Raw genomic sequence first — 27435 nt, 5'->3', positions numbered from 1 at the left:
TGAATGCGTCATGGACGCAGGTACGGTGATGGATGGTCAATTGTTGCTCACGATGGTTAACCCGTGTGTCCTTGTAGATGGAACATAACAGCACTGGCTCTATCTGGCAGGGGGGGGAGGATGATTCCAATGGAGTACACGTTCCTGTGGAAAAATACAATTACAATTCTAATACAATTCTGAAATACAATTCTGTTTATTATTAGTTATACTTAGTATTCTATGTTAGACCATAACACATCCCTATTAGCATACAAATGCAATGAAAGAACCATTCACGTATTGAAGATATAATCTAAAAACCTAAAAAAAAAAGGTAAGGATGTTATGTTCATTGGCCGAAATTGAATGTTCGAAATGGGTAAAATGTAAGAAAGAAAATAAAATACCTTCAGGGAAATTCAGTGTGCAGATTGCACTGGAGCAGAAGTCTCCCCGTCCTTCGGAGGAGACGTAAAACCGAGGTCCTGACTCACTGAGGTTATAAAAGATCCCAGGGCAATTATCGCAAAGAGTAGGGGATCCCCCGGTGTCCTGGCTAAAACTGCCCAACCAGACTCATTCAATCTGGCCCCCTAATCATCATCCCTCACTCTCTCAAGCTGGTGTGTGGTGAGCGTTCTGGCGCAGATTGGCTGCTGTGCATCACCCAAGTGGGTGCTACACATTGGTGGTGGTTAGTGAGGTCCCCCCTTCACTGTAAAGTGTCTTTGAGTGTCTAGAAAAGCGCTATATAAATCCAATCAAGTTTTATTAATTAAACACAAGATGGGACTAAACCAAACCAAAATATTAATGATGAACAACACATTGAGTTAAAGGTTAAGGTTAATATAATGCTATATATATATGTTGTTATATATGTTGTATATGTTGTTATAAATACAATTATGGACTATATAATAAGAAGTATAATGTGTTACTCCTATCCAATATGGAAACTCTCCTATATTTAATGATATGTTAGGTTTTTATGTTTGATCTGATTTCCTGTCATGTATTTAAATAATAATAATAATAATAATAATAATAATAATTGTTATTATTATTACTATTATTATATTATTATTTATGTTGTTGTTTGTTTTTGGTGTTGTTGTTTGTTAATTAATTACATTTCCTATAACCTACATCCGTAATTAGTGTAATCTACATTGAGTGACAAGAATGTATAGTTATGTAAGTCATAATCTTAAGGGTTTAAAGCTTACTGTAATATGGTTGAACTCGGACGATAATGCTAAATAACCATTGGCAAAGTGGAAAATGTATTTCTTGAAAATACATGCCCGATGATGCTGATCAAATGAAACACCCTTATAGAACATAAAATATGCAAATGTTTCCCTGAATTGTAAAACTCGGCTACAGTACTTTCATTACTTTTGGACTCCTGAACGTTTTAACTCGGATACCAATGCATTAGTCGTAGGACTACTTACAAGTGGTTTTCCTGCTTGTGTGAACAACAAAATGTGCCCAACCTTCAGGAGGCTCCCACCATGTCCCGTCCTGTTTACATGTGTCAGTGCTCTAGTCCCGCCCCGGCTCTGCTCCCAGCCCGTGGCCAGCTCCGAGCCCCGCCGCCGCTGAGACCGCTGCCTGTCAACGTAGCCATATTGTTAGACGAGGGCAGACCAGTTACGATCCTGACTTAGGTTGGGAAGAGTATACATTTTCACCTAGTTTGGAATACAACGGAGTTCAAACTTACTTGGAAGTTTCCCGAACCGCTGAGTGATCGTCGGGTATGTGCTTACCCCTCACCCAAACTGTCTGTTTTGTTGTGTTGGAGCAGTTTTGGTCATGTTAGCGTTGTACTTTTTCCATTCAGGCTAGCACAAGCTAATAGGCGGAGTGAGGGACATTGGACCGCACCGGACGAATGAAGCCAGCAGTTAGCTGCAGTAGCGCTCCTAAAATCCTTCATAAAACAATATACAGATTGGTAGATGACTGTAGTGCTCAAAAGGTAGCATCTAGACCATCTTAGTATCATTGAGGATGGACATGAATGCTTTTTTGCGTCTGTTGTGCACTTCTCTAACTTTCAAATCTGCTACTCTATGGCAGAAGTGAAACCCTGCCCAGGATATTCTGCTAATGAACTGTGTTGACTCTTAGAGCTCAACAGGAGAACAACATGCTTCTGCTGAACGGAAAGCAAACTACTCTATAGGCCTACAACACGTATACATTTATAATACATAAATACATATAGGCCTACGTAATCCACAGCTTTATTCATGTATGAGTGACCGGTGTCAACGTGGTTCGATGGGTTGTTTACGAGGGAAGGGCAGTGCTCGTTTTAAACCACATTCACTTGTCAGTGAATGTGTAGTCAATGACAAGTCGGTCAGAGTATGTCAGGTCACCTGAGCCTCATTTCTATTGGCTGTGTGACTATAACTTATCATAACTTGACACTCTAACATGCATCTTTCCAACCAGAATGTTTTTAATTTTTCGAGAGGTTTTCCTTCAGATTTTTCACCTTTTAAATTAAGTTTTAATAAGAATACGTTTAACCATTCTATATAAGATGTATCATGTACTTTTCTACTTATGTAGTTAGTCATTGTCCAAATGTATTAAATAATATTCACAATAATCAATATTTACAATATTCATAACAATTGTAATACCCTGTTAATTCCATAAGCACTCATTGGACCACGGATCCTTGCATGGAAAATACCTTCTACTAAAATTCCCATACAGCGAAGCATGATTCCCCCTATTCACATAAATGCTGACCTATTCTGGAGTGGGTCCGACTCAGGGCTGAGGTAGGATAGTGGAATGTCTCAGATAAAGGCTGATGGCAAATCCAGCCCTATCCTTGAGCATGTTCTTTCTCTGAGCCTGATCTATTAACTTATTTCCAGTTAATAGGAAACTGCTGTTATTAAGTTTAGACCTTGCCTCACTTTCTTTAAACTTGTCAGCCTTGCCTTGTAATAAAACTGGCCTTTTCCCACACCAGCAGGATTCAGTACTTGTACTGCTCCTGTTTATAAATGGTTGATTTTATTGATAGACCAATACGACAGGTATTCCATAAGCATAACCATATATGGTGGATAGGATTGTACTCAAATAGTCCTCTGTCTCACTTGCACACATTACCACAGACAGAACACATGATGTAGGCCCGACAGATCTAACAGTAGTCTCAAAGGTCCAGTGTGTAGAATGTACCCCTCACCCGCCCTTCACAATGACTACGGTGGCCAGCACTGGCCTGTATTGTGTAAGGTGCCGGTTGATATTCTCATATTGTCAAAATCCACATATATTATATTTCTGTTAAGTCCTTTCCACTAGGTAGATGCCACTAACATCGACGCAGTACACTTTTGAAGAAGATGTTGGAGAACTGGAGATTATTCAGGTGTATTGAGAGTGGCATCCTATCTAATCAGCCGGTCCTTTCCACAACTTCTTTATTCACAGAGGGGGAAATTGACCTACTTATACAACACATTAGAATACTATATATCTTCAACCAATCATGGCTACTGCAATGTTTGGTAGTCATTAGGGCTGCATGTTGTATACAATTTATTAGCAAATTTGAGTCATAAACCTGCGCTTGCTATGTCTCTTTTTCATTGCAATTGCATTTTATTTATTAGACTGTACAGTACCATCATAATAGTTGTCATTGTTGAAGCATGGCAGAACCAGTTTTCCCCGAGCCAGGCTAGGTGAGCTGCTCCCTGCCTTTTGGGCAGGGCACCAATCCAACAGATCCTAAAGGCACCTCCCTGTAATCTAACATGCAAGCCCTCTAATCCAATAGGGTGCTGTATATAAGTGGCTGCAGATTACATGTGTACGTATACAACAACAACTTCCTGTCTGGACAGGATGTGTTCACCTCTGTTGGTTATGACCTGAGCTTAGACTTATTCTCCTTGGTTAATAAGCCTTTCTGTCCTTTCTATATTTGTGGCATGCAAGCAACAACATGATCTTTAAGAGGCTAACAAGACTAGCTCCCACGTGGTGGAGGGATGTCTGAGTGTTAAGCCGTTTCTCAATTTGCGTTCTCGTGTGTTCTCGTGTACTTGCGTTCTCGATAAACGTCATCAGTGGCCCAAGCACTGTTCCAATTCCAAGTACGCGAGTACTGTTGTAAAACCCGGAAGTGTTCTTGATGCGTTCTCGATGAGGCCGTTCTACCGAGGATGCATCGGAGGTGACTCGTGTGGACTTGGGACCGTTAAATATCCCAGAATGCATCATCGAGTCCGCTGCTGTTCCAATTGCAGGTGCGTACTCGCGTTCTCGGAAGTCTGTACTTGAAAGTCCGGACTTGCCAAGTACGTACTTCCAAGTCCGCGAGTATGTAATCCGCGTACTTGGTATTGAGAAACGGCTTTAGTCTACTGTTCTCCTCCTGTCTAGTTAATATTCAAATTGCTAACTCTGGTCTTGATTGCTGGGTGAGAGATCACTTCTTTCGTCTCAGGACAGGCTGCAGCCAGACATTTATAGAGAATTAAACTTCTCTATGGTGATCTGATGGAAGAAATAATAAGGTATTTCATTCACATACATTATTATCTTTGCTTATTTTCATTAATGGGTTGAGTTAACCTACAGATTCAGGAACTGGGCACTACATGCATAAATAGAGGAAGGCGAAGCGCTGTGTTTTGTTGGTCAGGATGTCTGCCATTCTGGAAGGTTCATCAAAATGACGGCAGACACTATTTCTGTTATTCAAAAATGTATACAACATTGCATACAAATTGTTATCACAATTTTAGTCACACATTTAAAATGTTTAGTCTATTCTTGCTCGAGTGCAATTCAAAGTGAGTACAGTGTAGCACTTAAAAACTAAAGTGAGAAATACACTGTGAGCTGAGAATGTACCCTGGTCTTAGTGTTCACATGCTTCATCTTAGTACACTTCTGCATTGTTGCTATTGTTACAGCTTAGAGCTTTATTGGGCTTTATTTACTATATGCACACTAGTGTGTTCAGAATGTGTTGGCTAATAACAAAGTACATACAGTATATGTGCTTTTATAACATACGTCTTATCTAAGAATTAGTCATGAATCAAGTCAAGCGTATACAAGCAGTGTGCCATAGAAATTAACATCTTCCTTGGAGAAATCACAATGGTGGTGTTGGAACTGGTGTTGTTATTGTTGTAACCCTGTAGGGCATGTTTGAGACACTTGAGTCAGTTGTAAGGCCTTGCCCAAGCACTCTCTAAAGAAAGCAGAAGTGAGTCCTCGACAAATAACACCCAACAAGCAACCTCCCAATTGGATCTCCAGCGCTATACCAGAGACTGTATAATGTATATTGGCAATGAGTTGATGCTTGATGAACTTGCACTATCATTTATATAATTAGAACTATAATGTAGCAATTAGATGATGAACCAGAGCTCCCTATGCCAATGTCATAGTATTTCAAACTATGATAGGCATAAACAGAGAGTAATATTAACATAGTGATGTTACTTAACATTACAATGTTATAAACGGCATGTTGTAGAAGTTGATGTAAAAGCATGAATTCCGCTTTTATGACCTAAATTTCAGTGACCTATGAGAATCTTCATAAGAGGTCATCTTTAGGTTAGGAGTGGGGGGCGGGGGACATTGTTGCCAAATTCAACGCTTGAGACTATATAAACAATCCACTGTTTGGAATTAAATTGTGACGTTGCGTCGAGGAGATACGTATGCGCTCAGCCCCTCCCTGCTTTCAACCACATTTAAAGTTCACCACGGTCTGAAGTATCAGCTTGGAGTATCAGCTTGGGCAAGACTGGAAATTAAGCTTGCCGCTGAGTAGTTGACATTTATAGTTTCTGGACAAATTGTCTGTCAGTTATTAAAAGCAACTGAAACTTAAGTAGGTAGAAATATGATATGATGATGATAACAGTCAACCTTAAAAAGGACCAGGACCTCTCCTTATACAGAGCATGGACACAGACTCACAAACAATCATTTCCCCCGGCTCGCACTCCCTAAACTCCCTGAAGCATGATGCAGAGATAATAAGAGTTGTAATACTCGTTACTACAGGTCCGACTGACATGTGGAGCATGCAGCTCTGCATGCAGTGCTGTCTGTCAGTCCTATGTTGGTATCCTCTTCCTCTGACCTCAGCTAATCACTAATAACTTGTTAGCTTTATTAGCTAATATACGGCTGAGAATCCTCAGATGAATGAACGATAATTAGCATAATATTTTAAGTTCAATATCATTAATTAATTAATATATATATATATATATATATATATATATATATATATATAATGTATACCCTGTGGGTGGAGTAGGATACCACCGGCTGACATACACCGATACAGATACAGCTTTGATAGGCTAATATTTGCTGATAAAATGAACTGATGGATCAGTCAGGCTCTAGTTACTTTGTGTTGTCTTTAGTCTTTTATCACTGGGGTTAGGTTGTCACCAGGTCACTTGGGCAGAACACAAAACAAACTCCTTTGGGACCTTACCTTTTAAACAGTGTTACTCACTAGTTTTTATTTTAGTTACGATATAAACTGGGTGAAATCACAGCTTTGCATAATCACTAGTTACAACCTATTAGAAAACATTTGTTTATTAACTATTAGCCTTGTGTATAATATACATATTTTATATATTTTAATATTTTTTTATGTGTTTGAATAATTACTCCTCTCTAGCTTAAACAGTAGTTCAGTATGCCTTTAAAAGCAAAGAAAGGAATGTTTGAAAGATGTTTTCGACACATGCTGCTGGTCAGCATTTAATGTGGGAATTTACTGATGTCAGCAGGGTGCGACCAAAGTACCATTTCTTTTTTGTTAGCTGCTGTGACGGTTCAAAGCTATAATTAGCCTCCCCTTGCGTTGGGTACTTTTTTCAAAGGGAAATTACACTCTCTCTCAGAAGAAATGAGCATCAAATCTGCAGTCCAGTATCCTCACAAATGAGACTTAAGATTAATTTCTGAAGTCTGATTGCAGAAGCGCCCGAATCAAGGTGAAATCCAGGGGCTTTTCTCTTTCTTTCTCTTCCTATTCCACAGCCTCTGGCTCTACCATGGTCTTCAAGTGAAACTCACTAGCTTGCAATAGCTTGGACCTCATTGCATAGACCATCAGCCTTCAGTTTGTTTCATCACCAAAATACTGTCACTCTCCAACTTCCCATTGAAGTAGACAACCTGCCTTCTTATTTTCTATGGTAGAGCTGCGGCCTCCAACATGACAGAGTGTTAAGTATCATTCACTGAGACCTCAGCCTGTTATTACTGTGATAGTTGCAGTGATTAGTACCTCATGCCTCTACCCAAACAGGCAGTGTGGTTTTCCCCCTCCTACATGCTTTGATTGTATATTGGTGAGGTGTGTGTTTATGCGGTATGTGTTTAGACTCAACTGCTTTGTGGCTGGACATATGGTGAGATGTCCAGTGTTGCAATGGGGATGGTCATCTTGATCTACTGTCATTTCAGGAGTGAAACTGAACTTACAGTTGTCTGAAAATACACACATCATAGGAAAAGCCAACCTTGACAGGATCATGATGATCTATGTAATTTTTCTTAGTTTTCTGTAGATTTCTTCTACATTTGGACACCTCTGCTTGTTTGACAAGGGATAACACATGTTGGATGTTGACCATCCATAATGTTGGATGGTCTTGCCTATCCTGCAGAAGCATTTTTTGTTTTGACCAGTGGTGACTTTTCAGAGAAGTTCAAAATAGTTAAATCAATGTTGCTTGTTCTTTTGTGTATTGACTTTCTTTTCTGTCATGTTCTCCCAATACTAGACTCGATCCAAATCCAAACACATGATCGATCGTGTAGTTTAAAGGATTTGTCCGGTCCAGACCCCAGGTTAACTGTTGACATTGTCTGCGTCCAGTTGTAAAGCAGCAGTGAATTTTGTTTAACTCTCGTTTAACCCTTCTCGCGGTGTTGATGCTTTACGAAACTGGGCGGTTTGTGAGACATTTACAACTCTACATTTACCCTGGGTCCTTAAAAAAACGGTCGAATCCCTTATTAAATAACTAGCTCGATGGAGCTTGGTGTTTATGAGAGACGCGATATGGCTCAGCGATAAGGCTGTTAAGTTTTAAAAACCAAATAAACACTGAATTATCTCCTGCATAATAAAGGCAAAAGTGAATGTCATGGATCATTCTCATTAGTGTGAACTGTGACCAGGGAATAGGTTGACCTTTTTGATAGCCTATTTCATTGGAGTCATGGTGTCAACACCCAGTCTTAATTAGCATACATCATTATTCAGGAGGCAGGTCACTATTTTGGGAATCATGTTGTCACATCCGACCACCCATTAATCGTCCCTGTATCACTAGCTGAGGCTGTGTAAGCTCTGTGTAATCTTCAATGACATGCAGCGTCCTGGTCTGTATCCTCCAGTGTATAGAATGCAAAGATTATCCTTGAGCAAACTCGTGCTATGAGGGAAAATAATATAAAGTTATACAGGGTGAACCATTACTCCATCACATACAGATAAGAAAACGGGTTTGTCTTTCAGTGGGGGATTGTGTATATTGTGCAGAATTGTATACATTTCTGTAAATCTAGCACGTATCTTGGGGTAATTCCCGCACATCCCCGAGTGATGTCTAATAATGTTCAGCCAACGTCGGCTGGTCAGAACACTTGCACCGGTGTGGAATGCAGGACGGGCTGTTTCAGACTCAACTGCTGCCCGGGAACCCACCTGGTGCGCTCTCTCTCTCTCTCTCTCTCTCTCTCTCTCTCTCTCTCTCTCTCTCTCTCTCTCTCTCTCTCTCTCTCTCTCTCTCTCTCTCTCTCTCTCTCTCTCTCTCTCTCTCTCTCTCTCTCTCTCTACCAGGCTACCAGCCCTCCTCTGCTGTTGCAGCATCTTTCGCTAGCATGCAGCAGGGTTTACCCCAGCTGTCTATAGGCAAGGCGCAGAGCCTCCGCTGAATGACCTCTCCAGACCACACAAATTCACTTTTCACAATACGTGTCGTCTACAATGTGTGTTTGATCATGTCAGCCTCTGCATTCCATTTCACTAGAAAATATAGGCTACGATTAGCCTCATATACTTCATAGACTAATATAATAAACCAAAGGCTAATTAATATAATACCTGACACTTTTGGATTTCAAATATGTGTCTTTGGAGACAAAGAGCCGTCTGATACACATTTTGAGTATCAGACAGTTTGACTGATTCCAAAGTTTAAATAAATGTGAATGTAGCGTTACAGCGTATAGAACAAATGCGGCACCATTCAAATTAGCCAAGCAGCTAAAACAACTGAGTACAGACGGAGAGAATTTTTCTTTTTGTGAACGCTCATGTCCTCAAGGCCACAAAGTGCAATGACGCGATCTAAAGCGGGGAGCGAAGGGGCTTATTGAGCGGTCAAAGTCCCCGTGGGTCTAGGGTGTAAACTGCTAGAACCCACTATTGCCTCACTTTTCCCCATGCTTTAACGTCATTGTTTCGGTGTTTCAGTTTTCAGTTGACTTGGACAGCAGATAGTCCTATTTGTTCCTGGCTCAGGATCACTTTAGTACTACTCAGTGTGAACAGAGTAAACATGCACAGCCCATTTTAGAGGTATCATCTATAGACATTATAGACATTATAAAGCATTCGCCCAGCAATGTTTTTAGTTGTATACATAGATCTCTCATTAGATCCAACATATAATATAATGTCCCTATAATAATAATTATTATTATTTACTAACCAATGGTTAATAGCCTACAAAAGCCTAATGCAATTGATTTAGGCCTAGGTCTAATATGTATATACCACCACTAATATATATATATATATATATATATATATATATATATATTAGTGTATATATATATATATATTAGTATATATATATATTAGTATATATATATTATATATATATATATATATATATTAGTGGTGGTATCCTGGGGCTAGAGCAGAGGTCATGCCTACCACATCCTAAGAGAGGAAGAGTGATTCCTCCTATGGATAGTAATATTCTTTGAACCTTCAAACAAAATTCAACTGCCAACATCATGTGGCACTGAAATAGTAAATGAACGGATAACAGACCTCAATTTTCCCCATCCCAGGGCTACTGTGTCTTGCTCCCTTGCCTCTGTGTGCCCCTCACTAATACATTTATCTTTATAGTTAGGGATATCAGAACATGTAGCTTCTTCTGCTCGACAAATTACAGGATGACACCCTTCTAAATCACCACAAGCTTATTTTTCTGCATTAGCACACTCTGAATTGGCTTAAATTTGATGAGGATTAATTAAAGTTAGTTTAAAGATATTAAGTTATTTCTTGTCGATGAGCCATGGCTGCCTTTGTGAATCTGGAAACACATCAAATAATCGATTATTCGTTCATAGCGCCCCCCGGGTTATTTGACCAGGACCATTTTTAGTAATTCACATCCCTTATATCAAGGATATCTTGTTAGGGGTGCACGATATAGCCCTGATAACATAGCCTATATAATTTCAGTGCCCTGCTCCCACTAAGATAACGCTAAATGATAGGTCTTATCGCAACCCTAAAAGTACACATCATACAATTAATTACAATAAATGAGTTCACAACTGCACACGTATATAGAAAATGTTATTTTTAATTATTATGTTACACGTTTCCTGCTGTCGGCTCCCAGAGCGTAGTCATATCCAGCCCCTTGCAAGCCCGCCCCCCTGTCCACAAGCAAGCCCACCGATGTCCGCATATTGGGCATCAAGTGTGAATAAAAACCCAAAGGTTTTTGGGTTTGTTCATAGTATTAATGTCATGATCTTAGGTCATGATCATATATATATATGTGTGTGTGTTTGTGTGTGTTATCGGTTATCGGTATCGGTATCGGCCTTTAGGAGCTGAAAGTTATGTACTTAGTTGTGTACTTTTCATGCTCTGAGACAGAAGCATGTCTGGTATCCCAAATGTTTAAAAAGCAAATAGGCTATGTTTTATTAACCTAACTGTGTGTTCACTAGGGGTGTAACGATACACAAAAGTCACGATTCGGTACGTACCTCGGTTTTTAAGTCACGGTTCGGTATGTTTGTCGGTACAGCAGTTTTTATTATTTTATTTTTATTAAACAATTGGATTTTGATTTGATTTATTAAATTGTATCAAACAAATGCCTTACACAAAATACATCAAATACAATTGAGGATAAAAACACAATAAAGTCCAGGACTTATTTTCATTGTGGTCATCAGGACAAGACGAGACACTCTCAAGAGTGTGTGGTAATCAATAAAAACTTTATAAAAAAAAATTTTTCTCGGTATGTACCGAAATGAAATGTGCATCGAACCGTTAGACCCGTACCAAAAAAATTTGGTACAAATGAGTGTATCGTTACACCCCTAGTGTATCGTTACACCCCTAGTGTAACGATACACACCAAACACGACGGCGCGACACGATTCCATACAAAGTCAACGTAGAGATGCAAATCGGGCGAAATTTGTCACGGCAAAAACCCGCGGCAAGATTTGATTGACGCCGCGACATTTTGCCCTGTCACGGGCGAGCGTGTTCACAAGGATTTGCAGCGCGACAAATTTCTAAATCTACACGTTTCATTTCAGATACATATGAAGTAGGGTACTGGCCGACGCAACAAACATAGGACTTGTGGTAGTGGTGCATCCCCACTTTTGACTGGCCAAAGTACCTGTTGGAGGAGATAATTGCTCTAGGCAGCTCCCAGCGGCCACCTGTAGAGGATGGGCTGCCTGGGCTAAGTGGCTTGTCACAATGGGACACTGTGGTTGTCCTGGGAAGATCGTAGTGGCCTCCAGAAGAAGATTGTGGTCTCCTAAATGGCTACTAGTGTATCATTTTCTAAATTCTGTACATTTGATGGAGGTATGGTTAAAGGAGAATTTCAGTGGTGGAGACATGAATCTGTATTGAAAGTGGGTCATGTCCCACCCACTGGAACTAAAGCTTGTAGTTTCTTAGAGTCCCCCCCCCCCCTCTTACACTTCCTGCTTTGAATTAAGTAAAAATCGTCATTTTGTGTAATTTAAAGCAGGAAGTGTTAGAGGTAGATACAGAGCTCTCTCATCTCAGGGGAAAATGAGGGAATGATGCAGGACCATTCAAAAATATGACTGGGTTTCTAACGATGCAAAGCTTAATGCAAATGGGTGAAGTGTCCCTTGATTGAATGATTGTATGATTATTGATTAACATTACTGCAATTAAAGTATTTTCTTCAGAGCATATTGTCATTGGATGCATACATTTTGAATTGTATATGAGTCCTCATGACCCAATATAGGGCTGAACAAGTACAAGTAAAAACAATGTCAACATTGAGTTATACAGTTGACATAATGACTTATGGACAGGCTTATCCCCCAAAAGGCTTGATGTGTGTCCTTGTTCAGGAGGACGGAGTTCATCCCCCACAGTACCCAGCTCTCTCTGTGACTGGTCGTCTTCATTCACCCCCAGTGAAGCTGACGCAGGGGCCTCCCAGTCAGCCTGTGTGATGGGACTGGGAGGTTAGTGGTTGCCAAGCCTTCTTTTCACATCACATGTTTCACCACTGGAAAATGTCAGAGCTAAATTAAACTTGTGGAGGTTACCTGGATGGTACCTGTGGAAACACACTGGTAGTCTGCCAATGGGGCCACTTGGGCTTGGGCCTGGGGCTGACCTGATGTGTTCTTTCAGAAGTGCTCTCGGCTGGAATATATCACAATACTTTGTGTATTTATCAAAGCAAGGATCATACATCTTCACTGCCTGACTGGATTACTTTTTACCAAAAGACATTTCGTCTACTTGATATAATTCTGCTGAGGTTAAGCAGATGGTGAGGTTTATCTGGCAGTTGGGATAGTAACCTCCCTTTTTATGATTACATTTGGTGGGATACATGTGGCTAGATATATCAATGCCACATGTGTGACTTATAGTATACTTCAATGTTAGATGCTGTTGTCGTTTATCAGAAGAAAATAAAATCCCATGTTTTCATGGTGAACTTTCTGATTTTTACATAAATCTGAAAGTTCACATTTATCTATCACAGTGGCTAGTGGAGACAAATTATGTTTAATTACAGCCCCCGGCAGAACTGATCTTTTTTTGTCCAAATTTATTCCATTATTTTGTCCTTTTGTGCCTTTTTTTTTTTATTCGCTTCAGGGCTGTTTTCTGATACCAGTGCCCTATTTCCCATGCTGTTTGCACAACAAACCCCTGATCTGGCGATTGCAGGTCTATTTAATTGTTAATTGTTTAACAAAAAAATGTAAACTATTCATACCAAGTCACTTAACCATTGTCATCTGTTTAAGGTACTCTTCATTTCTTTATTTGGTAGATTTCTTTCTTTAAGAAACCAGCTGGTGGCAGGCATTTCATTCCATGAGCGATTCGGTTGTTTTTTTTGCCATTTTAAACCACCCACCTTTTATATTGGTCTCATTCTGCACCCGATCTCAAAGTAAGCAGATCATTCACACATTGTTTTGTGAATGCAGAGCCACACATGTTTTTTTTCACTGGGTTAAAAATGAAATGGCCTTACACTCTTCAAAGTTCATAAAGTGTTTATTGTGCTGGCAGCACGGGGCCTCTCCGAATCCAACTCTGGTTCCACTTACATGGTTTGATCACCATATTACTACCAGCTACCAGTTGTTGCTGGCTCACTGGTGTTGCTCTCCTCACACTGGCTTTTAATTCAATAGGATTGTTTATTGTTTTTTCATTGGCATACCACATCATTCCATGATACATATTTAAAAATTATGTCAAATGTCAAGATTATCTTAATTGAGAAAAGTTGCCAACAAGGTAATCCAAATAATTGTATTTATATGTCTTACATGACCATAGCCCCTTTCAGACATTCAACCCATGCCAATACTTTAACAGCATAGGGGTGATGTCTGAATGGGAGCAGGCATCGAAATGCCGGCAAATCTGGTTTTCCAATCTCTGTATGTTTCCGGTGAAGTTCATATGTGTGAGAAATATGGTAACATTAACAGCACAAGCAGACACAATGTACAAGGTGCTGATTTATGGCTTTGCAGTTGGTGGCTATACATCCATGTTAAACACGTGCAGGAGGGAAAAATAATGCACTACACAGCTTAACGTTTTTCCCTCGTAGGATCGGGTAGTAATGGTGTGTTCCAGATGCCTTGTACACCACCCGCAGGAGTTGCAAGTGGGGAAATCTCCCAGCTTTCTTGCGGCAATTCACGGAGGAACTTACCCTTTTGGTCGGTCCCACTCATAATTCTGAGAGTCCACCAAGTTCAGTGAGGCTGACCATACGACTCAACAACAAAAATGGCTGCACCCGTAAAGTGCGAGGCAACCTATTGTAATTGTTGTTAGTTTTATTATTATTCCGCCACGTTTGAATTGCACAGCCTAAACCGCTCGCACGCTTTTTATGAAACTTACTAGACCTGTAGAGGTTGACCCAAGATTAGCAGACAGCAAATATTACACTGATTGGCCCAAAGGTGGCGCTATACCAACTGTCCAAAAATGCTAACTTTGCACAAGCATATCTTGTAACCGGTTTGACCTACACTCATGAAACTTTGTTCACACATGCATATCCTCATGATGAACAAATATGCCTCAAAAACCTATGACTTCCGGTTTCCAGATTTTCCGCCATTTGGAATTTATTTAGTTAAAAACATTAAAATCCCTAAGGATCCCAGGTTTTTTTACTTTGACAAAAATCCTTTAGCCCATATCATCTATTATTATTATTATTATTATCTTCAAACGGTCTTTAGGATTACTCTGTATATTAAATTTTAAAGCACCAATGAGCCATTGACTTCTAAAAGGGGCGTGGTTTAAAACACAAAAATAGTTAATTTCTCATATCCACATCAAGTTGGACTCCTATGATGTTGACTCCAATGCAAAAGTTGTTCAGAATCAAATTCTGAACAAGTTAAAGTCGACATATTTTCAAATAGGGCATGGCATCGAAATGGGCGTGGCCTGTCACTAAAATCGCCACAGTTCATAGACGCAATGTTTGATTTAAGCGGGACCGACTTAGTGGCTGTTGACCAAAGTTCCAACTGCTCAAGTAAAATGAAGTTGATTGGAAAAACAACATGGCCGCCAAACCGCGAAAAGAGTTAATTGCTCATATCAACATGAAGTTGGACTCCTATGATGTTGACTCCAATACAAAAGTTGTTCAGAATCAAATTCTGAACAAGTTAAACCCAACATCGTGTTTGTCATGTTTGTAGCACCCCCTACAGGAACTTTAAAAAGCAGCCCCTGCACCATGTTTCACCAATATGTATGAAACTCGGTAGGCACGTATAAAGTGCCAAGACCTACAGAAAAGCCTCTTGGATCCATGCCCCAAAACCCACAGGAAGTCGGCTATTTTCATTTTCATTTTCACTCTCTGCGGCCATTTTCACTTTTTCGCCTTGTATTTGAATGAACTCCTCCTAGGGAATTTATCGGATATGCTTCAAAATTGGTCAGTACAGTCAAAAAATGGTGCTGAATGAACAATCTTCAATTTGTGACTGTACGTTGAAGGGAGTGTCCGTGGCGTGACGTCAAAGTTGGCCACTTTGAATGGAATTTCACGGCGTGGCCTGTCGCTAAAATCGCCACAGTTCATAGACGCAATGTTTGATTTGAGCAGGACCGACACAGTGCCTGTTGGGGCCCAAAGTTTCTACTGCTCAGTTAATATGAAGTTGATTGCCAAAATAACATGGCCGCCAGAGGCTAAAAATCGTCGAAAATCTTCAAAAATTAACGTGCAATACAGTGTAAAGTTGTGTTGTTTGTTTTTGAGCTGGTTTGTTTGACATGACACAATCACAAAGACAAACGGGAACCCTATAAGTGCTACAGTTACGTCACTAGAGCAACTCGTGCGGGTGGTGTACGAGGTATCCAGATCACACCTTGAACAGTGAATTGGACAGATGTTGTTTTCATGCTGCGGTGATTCCATGTAACATATAAAATCCGGGGAATTACAAGGGTACTATATAGGGCTGTCACTTTTGAGAAAAATCAATTTCGAACGGATATCGAATATCAAGCAATGTATTAGACTATATTCGAATATCTACGAGGCACCATAACGGAGATTCAATCACAAATGTATAATGTAACATGACTAGAGGAGACATAAACAGGACTTAGGCCATATCCTCTTTGTTTGAAACTGTATATCAACTTAATCAATATAAAGTGCCACTATCACAAAATTAGGCTATGCAATGAAAAACAAAAACGGAATCGGAACTGCACAGTGCAAACAATGACGTGACAACTTAAACAGAAGACCAGCAGCAGGAGTACTAAGGCTTAAAGCCTATCTGCAAGAAATTAATTTCTTAATGTTTTTTGCTAGAAACACCAGTCTATCAACTTGATCTGGATCAAATGCGGCTCTCTTTTTATTCACAGTGTTATGTGCGGCAGAGAACACACGTTGGGAGCACACACACGTGCCTGGCACACAGGGATTTGAGCGTCAATGTTTAGAGAAGCGGGTATTTGTGGCAGCCAGTGTCTCTCCACCAATGCAGCGTGTTGCTGTCAGCGGGGATGACTTGGGGTTGCAATTTACTGTTCAGGCTGGCTGCTCCGTGCGTTATCCAATTTCGAATCAGGATATATTATTCGCTTGATTAGAGCGCCCGCGAATGTAAAAAATGTGCTACACAACATGGCACAACGGTTTGATTATATATATTACAGATATGTCATGTCATATTAGAATGCATATTCGAATATCGAATAAAAAGTGACAGCCCTAGTACTATATAGCGGAATTGCCGGTGCTGTGAGAACGGCAGCATTCTGCTAAAATTGCAGAAATGGCTACCTTTTACCAGAGAACTGAACCGGCAATTATTAATTACAGCATTTATATGTGAAAGGGATGTGTGACAATGTAATGTGCATTGATTGGGTTGCTTTTAAATTCTTTGTCATAGACCTTTTCACAATGCTTCTATGTCAAATTCATTCATATCATCTAGGGCTACTCAATTGATTTAACTGCACACATGGTATACATCACACTTTAATTATTGTGCCAAGTCATTTAATCAATCAAACTCTAAACTCTAACAGTCCTTTTCTTTGCCATTGTGGTCTACGTTTTGTCAATACCTTCATCACAACGAAGAGTGTACATCACTTCCCCCGATCTCTGATCCATATGAGGTGAGATCATGACCAAATATGGATGCTGGGATAAACTGCATAGTAACAGGCATTCAGTGATTTAAGGGCGCCCAATGCAAACAGTTTTCATTTGAGCAACTATGGTTTGTTTAATGACACCCAGTTGCTTATTGTGCTGTTATATTGAGTTGGCTACAATACAAATGAACGGTAAAAATGATTATCGAACATATTTAAATGTGACGGAAATAGAAATATGTGGCCCATTGGCCAAAGGTCCACGTTGTGGTAGGTGGTGGTAAACCCCTGTGTTGCAGGATCCTACCGGCAGAACAAGCCCCCGTATGACGTGGTGTGTCTCTGGGGGCCTGCATGTGGTGAATTTAAAAGTAGTTTGTGTGGGTCCTTGAGTTCTCTGTGTGTTGTCATGCATGTGAGCATCTCTCTGCTCTGACATCCACCCCACCCCCCAGCCCCTGGCTGCCTAACAGCCCGGTAGTTGTAGTTCTCCAACTCCTTCCTCTGGCCACCAGCGGCTCCGGGCTCTCCACCTAGCACGGAGGCGTTCCCCCCCCCGCTGGTGTGCGGTCAGACACTCCAGGCAGCCCCTCCCAACAAGCCGCCCTAAACTGGCATCTGGGTCACAGATGAGGAACCAGCAGAGGATAACTAATAGGCTCTCAACAATAGCGATCATTGTAATGGTCTTATTGTATGTCAGTAGAAGTACTTAAGGAGACTCTTAAGATAAGCTTTAATGTATTACAGCCAACGACTGTTGTACACAAATCTTTCAGCTTAATCTCTATAATAATTACAGTCTAGGTTCACAGGCCCTCATTCAGCTGTACTAAGACGACACCCTCTTACCTTACACCAGCACACTGACCAGGGAAAACCTCTGTAGAAACCAATGGGGAAGCCATGAGATGAGATAACAGCTAACCCTTTAAGGGGCAGTTCAACAGCTGTTGAGCTGGCAGAAACAGTACAACATAATTGCTGGGCTCAGATAAATTGATCTAATATCTGTGTCATTCTCAACAACAGATTAGGCTGGTAGAGGCACTGTGTCATTTGTTTCTGTCATAAAGGCTATGCATCTGCTGTCAGTGTATAGTGCTGATGCAGCCAGGGTCTACGTACACGTGCGGTTTAGTAGCCCGTATGCTTTAGGCCAACTGGAAAGAAAATACCCCCGACTGGACAGAAAATGTGCACCTAGTTCTAAATATTTTATGTGTCTCGATTCTCTGGAAAGTAAGAGCAGGTTAGGAATACCTGTGGTTAGGGAGTCTCTTTTGTGTCATGTTACGCAATGGCATGAGAAGCCAGAGTGTGGACTATTACTAACTAATGAGAGTTCCATATGGTTGTATGGCCCCTGGCTAAATGAAACGTATTGTAGTTAAACCATGGTTATATAAGCTAATGATACCGTTGGCTGTATAGCACATCCTTTTTTTGTTCTTCCGATTCCTTCTGTTTGTTGCTCTGAAACCCAAGAACTGTCAGAAAGCATATGTCTGTTTGCATTCAGCCAGAACTAGAATACTACCAGAGCTAGCATAAACCGCAACAAATGCATCTAGAACTAGCATTATCCAGAACGAGCATACACCAGAATGAATTCATCTAGAACTAGCATTATCCAGAACGAGCATACACCAGAATTAATTCATCTAGAACTAGCATTATCCAGAACCAGCATACACCAGAATGAATTCATCTAGAACTAGCATTGTCCAGGACTAGCATACAGCCTGAACGAATACATCTAGAACTAGCATTGTCCAGAACGAATACATCTAGAACTAGCATTGTCCAGAACGAATACATCTAGAACTAGCATTGTCCAGAACGAATACATCTAGAACTAGCATTATTCAGATCAAGTATACAGCCAGAACAAATACATCTAGAATTGCATTAGGCAGAATTAGCATAAACCCTGAACTCGCATCCAGCTGAATTTACCCAACAGCTATAATGTTTCGTAATAATCGCATACATGCTTTGTTTTCCCTTCACGTAGCTGACAAAGCTGGATCACCTACAGGGCTCCAACTGATAAGTGTTTTGATTCTGTCATTGGTAAAGCAGAGCCATGCACGCACCCCTGTCACACGGCTCTGTCAATCAGAGATGTGAATACACACCCATTTTAAGCTCTCAGGAACAAGACCCATTTAGGGCTCACTTTATATGGCTCATTGACATTTTATATGGACGTTGCATGTGACCCTCACTGCTGAAACGTCTTTAAAAAAGGAGGCGCGATTAGTCATGGCATTTATCATGTGGATGTGAGGTAATTGTTTCCCTGGGTTGCATCAGTGCCAGTGTGTGTGTGTGTATATATATATATATATATATATATATATATATTTAACAGGGTTCCCCCTGTAAAGTTTTAAAATAGGGTTGTCAAGACGAAACTGTCTAATTCGTTAGACAAGCAAAACTGCAATATCACGTAAGTGCTGTTTGGAGGAAGTCGGTGGCTTTCGGATCTACTCTTGGTCCGAGTCCGACTGTCTCGGCAGAGCTTCAACGTGAAGCGGATTGTACACCAGACGATCCACCGGGCATCTCGTCCTGTAGAACACAATACACGTCAGATGACTGGATTTAGGTCTTGTTCTGCCTTTAATAAAATGATTGATAACTGATGCCACCTACCAAGGTTTCTTCAGTGCTGAAAGTTATAGTGCAGCTGTATGGCGGCGCTGGTGCGAGTGCTCTATTTGGTATCGCGACCCACTGCGACCCACTGTCTCAATGAAGACACACTGCTTTGATCATAAAACAATACAATTGTTTTGTACGTTGTGCAAAGTTTTAATGAAATAGCACTGCAGCACTAGCGTATTTCAAGAGCATGCTATTCTGGTCTGTCTATTTTGAGTATACGACCCAATAACCAGCCTGTAATTATTGGTAGGTATTTCATACAGGAGGAGGAGCGCGAAGGGTTGGTTCAAAGGAAGGAGATGTCGAGGCGCTGGCAGTAATGATCACCTTTGCAAAAAAAACAAACATATAACACAACTTATTTGAAGTGAGTGAATCTGTTCAAATGAATACATTCAGATGCATGGTATGTGACAAAGGACATTCTCCTGTCTAATAAAAAAATGAGACCAAATTGTTGAGGGTGCCACCAAACGATGAAGTCATTGGTATCAATGGCACGAGTAGAAGTGCTAGTCTTGAGCCCTGCATGGAAATTACTGATCAGCCTTGGGCCACACAACCTCTGCGACCTTTGGCATGTTCACAGGTGGCCTTCCTTTTCCATTCATCCTTCTGAAGTTTAATCAGGGCCGAATGTATCCATCGGTTTTCCCTCCTTCATCTTCTTTCTGAATATTAACTGACAGTTATTTAGTTACCTACGTTGGAAGAACACAATTTCCTGCACATGACCGTGTGGACATTTTAATGTATTAAATTTCTAAGTTTATCTTGATTCAAACTTAAAGAGCACCATTCCAAACAAGGACATCACTGGTTCCCCATGACCTTATCCAGAGGCATGGAACAGAAAGAAAAGCAGAGGATTAATGACTCCATATCTACATACTTCCAGCTAGGGACTGGTGATTTTTTTCGGTTTAATGATTCACCTGCAATGTTACTTAACTACGTTGGCTGTGAAAGAGCAAGTGAACCCGCTGTTACAGCTGGGATTCAAACACCATTTGTGCAGAGAGTTCTGGGAAGGAGGGTGAGGGGTAACTTTGTGACACCTTTTTAGTAACTTTGTTATCTAACCCTTTATAATGAACATTGTATATGAAATACACCACACACCGTGGCGTTATACTGAGAAGCTCAACCCTCACCTTGGACATGGACATCAAAATAAATGGCTGCTCAGAATGAGCTCCACACATCCGCACACACACAGTAGGTTTGTGCTATATTGTATATATATTTTGTGCGGAGAGCATAACTCCCACGGATGCGATCATCAAAATCAACGGCGGTCCATAACGAGCTCCACACATGCACCCAGCACATACACCGTGGTGTTATACTTTTAAGTGTCTGAGAAGCCTAACCCTCTTATCATACACCACATACAAAAGCCAAACTCACGAAAGATCACGCAATGACGCAAGCAACCTCACAAAAATAGAAATCCAGTGGATACTAGGGAAAGAGAGGGGCAGTATTAAACTGCTGAAAGGTTGCTGTTGGTTAAAAATGTGTTGCATTGAAATGCCCCCTGTGAAGCTGAAGCAAGGTTTTCAGGGTGGTGCAGACTAATGGGTTTTTCAGCTGAGAAAGCTAATGTCTCTCTCCCTCTCTCTCTTTCCTCATTCCCCTTTCGCCCTGTTAATTTTCTATTCTCCCGCTCAATCATTTTCCTCAACCCTCTCTCCCCCTCCATCCCTCCCCCCAGGCGAGGTTACCATGGTGGACCGGCTTGCCAACAGTGAGGCCAACTCCAAGCGGATCGGCGTGGTGGAGGGCTGCTTCGGCGCGGCGGGCCAGCCCCTGGCGATCCCGGGGCGCGTGCTGATCGGCGAGGGCGTGCTCACCAAGCTGTGCCGCAAGCGGCCCAAGGCGCGGCAGTTCTTCCTGTTCAACGACATCCTGGTGTACGGCAACATCGTCATCCAGAAGAAGAAGTACAACAAGCAGCACATCATCCCGCTGGAGAGCGTCACCATCGACACGGTGCCGGACGAGGGCGAGCTGCGCAACGGCTGGCTCATCAAGACGCCCACCAAGTCGTTCGCCGTGTACGCCGCCACCGCCACGGAGAAGTCCGAGTGGATGAACCACATCGCCAAGTGCGTGGCCGACCTGCTCAGCAAGAGCGGCAAGTCGCCGACGGGCGAGCACGCGGCCGTCTGGGTGCCCGACTCGGAGGCCACCGTGTGCATGCGCTGCCTCAAGGTCAAGTTCACGCCCGTCAGCCGCCGCCACCACTGCCGGAAGTGCGGCTTCGTGGTGTGCGGGCCGTGCTCGGATAAGAAGTACCTGCTGCCCAGCCAGTCGTCCAAGCCGGTGCGCGTGTGCGAGTTCTGCTACGTGCACCTGACGTCGGCCGGGGGGGGCTACACCCAGCGCGCCGACTCCTTCGGCCGGCAGGTCTTCCACCTGTCGGACGATGAGGACGAAGACGACAGCAGCGACTGAGGAAGAGGTCGTGAACCCGGCGACCCCCTGAACCCTAGCTTTTGCACCACCCCCCCATCGCCCCCCCCCCCAACCCCCTCACCCTCACCAGCCCCTTGCTCTTCAGGAAGGAGTGTTTTGTTGATTTATTTCACTTTGATTTTCTTTTTTCACAACCCTGGCCCAGAATCCCGCTCACCAGCTTGAGGTGAAACTTGAACATGCAAGCTTGTGACTGCGTTTGGTCACCGTGCTTTGGTGGCCGTTCATTTTAATTGCTTATGTCTTCCCTCCCATGGAGTTTGGAAGGATTGATTGAAGACATGCGCATACACACAAACACACACCTCCTACAGCCCCTTAACCCACTTAAGTGAGCCCCTTAAGTGTTCAGACGTCATTACACAAGGCAGTGGTGCTACTACATCTCCAGGCTACCCATTTCTGTCTTTTTGTCTTCATTTTCCATGATGGAAGTAAGGCGTGATAAGGGCCCTAACCTGCTCCACTATCAAACCCCATGGTGCTTTTTTTTTTTCACGGCTTGATTTTGGAGTTCTAAACTCTAATCTCACACTCTGAATCTACCTTGTACTGCAGGCCCTGGCTTGCTGAACGTGTGTTGACTTTTGAGGGTTGTATCTGAAATCTGCAGTAGGACCAATCTATGACTCTGTGTAGCTCTTTACAACCACATTTTGTAGTGTGAAGTAACGATGACCATATAGGAAACATGAGGTCTTCAATAGGGGTCATAACGGTTCAGTTAAGTCAGGTTAGGTTTGTTTCACGGTTTTTGGTCACGGTTTTTGGTTAAAACAAAACAAAAAAATTTGTTTAAACTTGGGGTAGGCTAACTATGGCATCAAATGCTCTGTTCCCTTTCTGTGTCCAAACATGAGTATATTTGGTACTTTACGTCTTCAACTGCGGAATGTGTCTGTAAATGCTTTAAACAGGCCAAAGCCTAGCCATTTCCTAACAGTTTTTGATGGAAACAGTTTTTCCCCACAGTTTTGGTCTTTCAAATTGGGTTAAAGAACATGCCATGCATTTTATTTTATACTCCATTCTACTCTTGGGGAAAAGCAACCCACCCCCATTTATTCCCAGTTTATTTTGTGAGGGGCATGATTCAGTGGAAGAAGAAGATGATGAAAAAACCTTTCCTGTAAACTGCTCATTTGTGTGTCATTTCAATAACTAGTTCCATTGAAATCACCAAACCTTAATTTCCCGGTCCATTCATGTCTCAGCTTGAACTTGAGCTTGGGTTATTTTTGCAACACCGAACCGCAGTGGAAATAAACAGTCACCATAGCATTGGCCGAAGTAGCTCTGTGTTGTGCTACTTAGCACTTCAACATTGAGATGGTTGGGTCCAACATTGGAAATCTCAGGAAGTGGAATATTCCAGATTCTCAGCACTAAACACAAGCTGGTTCCTATGGGAATCTTCCGGGCCCCAGAGATTCTGCTGCTGTCACTCATCCCCAGTAAGGAGCGCTTCTCTGGCCTGAGCTATTATCAGCATGATGGGTTCTTTGATGACTCCCATTGTGGTGGCTGAGGTGTTGGACACCCAAGGGACGCGTGGACCCCGGCCAGTATCCTGTTAGGTGAGTTCAGTCGTTCAGACGTTGAGCAGAGTGGGGTTGTTTGGTCAATTTGTCGTCCGTCCGTCCATCATTCCACAAGAAAGAGAACCATCGAGCGGTTTCTACCCCCCCACCCCCCCCCCCCACCTCCCCTATACCACAAGGCAGTAAGCCATTGAATGGGCTTCCATTGTGGCCCGCCTCAGGCTCACAGTGTGTCAGGCAGCGATGCGTCATAAAGAGAGTGTTGTTGCTCAACGATTGTTGATGCATTCCCGTTGGCGACGGCTCCAGTGAAAGGATGGAATAATCAGGAAACCCACACATCGTCTTCCCTTTCACGCCATGTCACACAAAAATAACACCTGGGCCTTGCGCCACAGGAAGTCACTCTAACCTACAGGAAGTCAGCTCCCCTCAGGGCCATCCCTCATTGTGTCCATCCTTGCACCAGAGTGCATTGTCAAGTCAATGACCACACATTACACCTGGTCATGTGACCAGACTGCAGAATGGGTAGGTAGTGAGGAGCCGCTTGGCCGGTGTGATGAAGTGTGTGCGGATGTGTGCACGTGTGCATGATGCAAGTTGTTAGTCTTGCCTCTAGTTTCTCTTCCTGTTTTTCTACGCTTAACCCTTTATTGAAACGTTTAGTTTAATCTTTGAATAGGGGACAATAACAACCACAAAGAGATTATTAGAATGTGCTTTGTGCCCTCCAATAAAACAGCGACCGACCGTGAAACAAAACTCTGCGGTCGTTGAGATTCAATTCACTGGCGAGAAGCCGTCTACCATAAGTGTGTGTTTCAGCTGCAGCCCCAGAGCCACTGGACCCAACCCTGCACCAGCTCAGCACCTATGTGTGTGTGCGTCATGTTGCGTGGCTTTGTGCCCACAATCTAAAGCGAAAGTGGTCCTCTTTGAAGGACGGAAGGGAGGATCTTCTCCCCGCAATAACATATATTTTTGCATTTGCCTGACACCCATTTGGATAGGATGGGCGTCACAGACGTCACAGACATGCTAAATGTAAAATCAAAAGTCACCCTTCTTGCTTTCTGGGCGAGTGTCTTTATAAAGATATTAAAATAACATTTCTTTCACAGTCAAAACCTAATGCTTGTGCAACCAATTGCTATGGTGGTTTCTGAAGCGGTCCACTGTAGGACTGTTCAGGCTCATATGGTTGTGTTCACTGACCCAACTAGCTTAGCTATGCTTTCTACGCCGCCTGCTAACAATCACGTTCACACATGCGGAACAAGGAATAAAACAAAATAAAGGGATCCTAGTCTATTTTTGTACATGTTTTGAAGATGATTTGGTGTATGCCGTGTGAAACCCCTGGAGATGCTGCTCCGCACCACAGGAGGGGGCGAAGACTTTGGAATTAACATGGAAATCCACATTTGTAACACGACTAAGCGGCTGTTTCATGGGACTGGTTGGAGCAGAGAACCTCCTACCTGCAAGCCTCCGGGCGGCACCGCGCCGTCCAACGCATCAGCTCTGAATTGCACTTAACCCGTTGATCTCTGGCTCAGAGAGTATATACTTAAGTGGCCCTTCAAACCGGGCCGTCAGCAGAGAGCTGGTTTTGTCCCCCCTCCCCCCCCTTTTTGATGTTAAACAATGATTTCCTTTTCTTTTTTTGTACAGATTTTGCGTTTGTCCTTGTATTGTATTCGTAATGTGACTACGCTGTCTCTAGCGCCTGGTCCCCACGACAGGAAGTCCTCTGGGTTTAGATGCAATGGACTTCCTGAATTACAGAGAGATTGTTGGCGTGCATGTGTGATGGTGTGTTTTTATTTCAGAAACTCAAGTGAGGTCAAATTTAATTGTATTGCCTTTGAGAACAGTCAGACAGAGCTTCACTGACCCACACCGCCCCAAACCACAGTCTAAAGGGCAAAGAAAAAACACATTTGACTCTGGACTTTCATCCATTAATTGGAGGATAAGGGTCACATTGGCCGAGCTGATGCTGGCCATTAAAACAGACTGCCCAGACCAGTGGATGAAGCTCCCAGTTATAGACCACTAGGTCAGCGTTAACCCAGGGAGAGGGTGCTTGTCCTGGGCTTTCCTCACCACATCCACGATGCATCCATGATGATTCAATCGTTAAAGGAGCCCTATTTTACCACCAGGAGAAAACAAAATGGATCCATTAGTGACATCAGAAGTGGTCGTGTCTACCCAGATATGAAATAGATAGGTCTAAAATAGGGGCTCTTTCTACGGGATAGTGTTTGTATCTGGGATCTGAGTGGCTTTTCAAGGACCAATTAAACAACAGGGAGCTGGGGGCGAGTTCTGCTCGTGACCAACTGGGAGTTATAGAGCACAGATCATGTTTGAGGGACTATAATGATATTCAGGTAACTCACCTGATGAATGAATTCTCCTGGATTTCTATATGCGCTCTCATGTGCTTCTTGGTGGTGTTTTTTTATTTCCATTTCATTTTTTTCTGTTGGTTGGTTTGATTGGAAGGTGTTAATTTTTGCATTGAAATTCTTTATTTTAAACGAAAAGGGCTTCAATTTGAATGTAATCCAGTATGTCATTGTTAGATACAAATTTTGACAGAATTTTAAATAAAAGAAAATTTAAATATATTTGTGTGTGTATTAAAAATAATCATTATATATATATATATATATATATATATATATGGTCTCTATGATCACTCAAACTTTTCTGCTGTGTAATCTAACTTCACCTTTCCCTGACAAAACAATGTAGGCTTGTAATAATGAAATGAAACCATCTGATAATAGAATTGGACCCTAATGAAACAAATGAATGGTTTACCTGTCTGCCTATCTGACATACCTATCTACTTGTCGTCCTACCTACCTATCTACCTACCAACTGTTACCTGCCTGCCTGCACTTGCTCTGTCCGTGCATTCTGGCACATGACAAGAGTCTCTGGGTCCGCCCAGAGCAGACCCAGAGCCCTGGTTGGACCCAGACCCAGAGCCCTGGTTGTACCCAGAGCCCTGGTTGGACCCAGACCCAGACCCAGACCCAGAGCCCTCAGCAGAGCTAATGTTAAAGCTAGCGAGCTGGCTATGCGTTCAGGGGAGTGGCTTTGAAGGGTGAAGTGTGGGATGGGAAGTTTTCGGTTGGATAGCCTCAATAAAACATTGATTAATGGAAAGTGATAAATTACACCACCTTGTTTTCCTTTCTTAATTTGAGACCAGGCCAAATCAGTATGGCTCTGACAACGAGTTGACCTCAAAATCACACAAAATCCATCAGAAAATGAACACAACACAAAGGTTCCTGAGCGGTTGGATAGACACGTCAATGAGTTCAAGGTCTCATTCATAGGCATACTTTAGACCACATTCTCTCTCTACACCTCCCTGAACCCCACACACAGTGTCCACTGAAAGGCATATACAACCTTGTTCATTCTGTTCAACTCAAACATGTTTAAAGCAAAACACAACTGTCTATTCTGTGG

At 42.2% G+C, this 27435-nt stretch overlaps 1 protein-coding gene across 1 annotated transcript; it reads left to right on the top strand.

The window, feature by feature from the left end:
- Positions 1 to 1611: 1611 nt before the first annotated feature.
- plekhf2 (pleckstrin homology domain containing, family F (with FYVE domain) member 2) lies at positions 1612 to 26576 on the top strand. Its single transcript, XM_084472115.1, has 2 exons — positions 1612 to 1748; positions 21630 to 26576. The coding sequence occupies exon 2, from the start codon at positions 21641 to 21643 to the stop codon at positions 22370 to 22372; it is 732 nt and encodes a 243-aa protein (XP_084328241.1). The 5' UTR covers positions 1612 to 1748; positions 21630 to 21640; the 3' UTR covers positions 22373 to 26576.
- Positions 26577 to 27435: the final 859 nt, after the last annotated feature.

Source organism: Micromesistius poutassou (assembly GCF_964030765.1).
Source record: "Micromesistius poutassou genome assembly, chromosome: 8".
Taxonomy (NCBI): Eukaryota; Metazoa; Chordata; class Actinopteri; order Gadiformes; family Gadidae; genus Micromesistius; species Micromesistius poutassou.
This window is presented reverse-complemented; position numbering and strand designations above follow the sequence as displayed.

Bases quoted from the DNA above. Each gene is read 5' to 3' on its own strand.
- plekhf2 (XM_084472115.1), top strand. From the start codon at position 21,641: ATGGTGGACCGGCTTGCCAACAGTGAGGCCAACTCCAAGCGGATCGGC.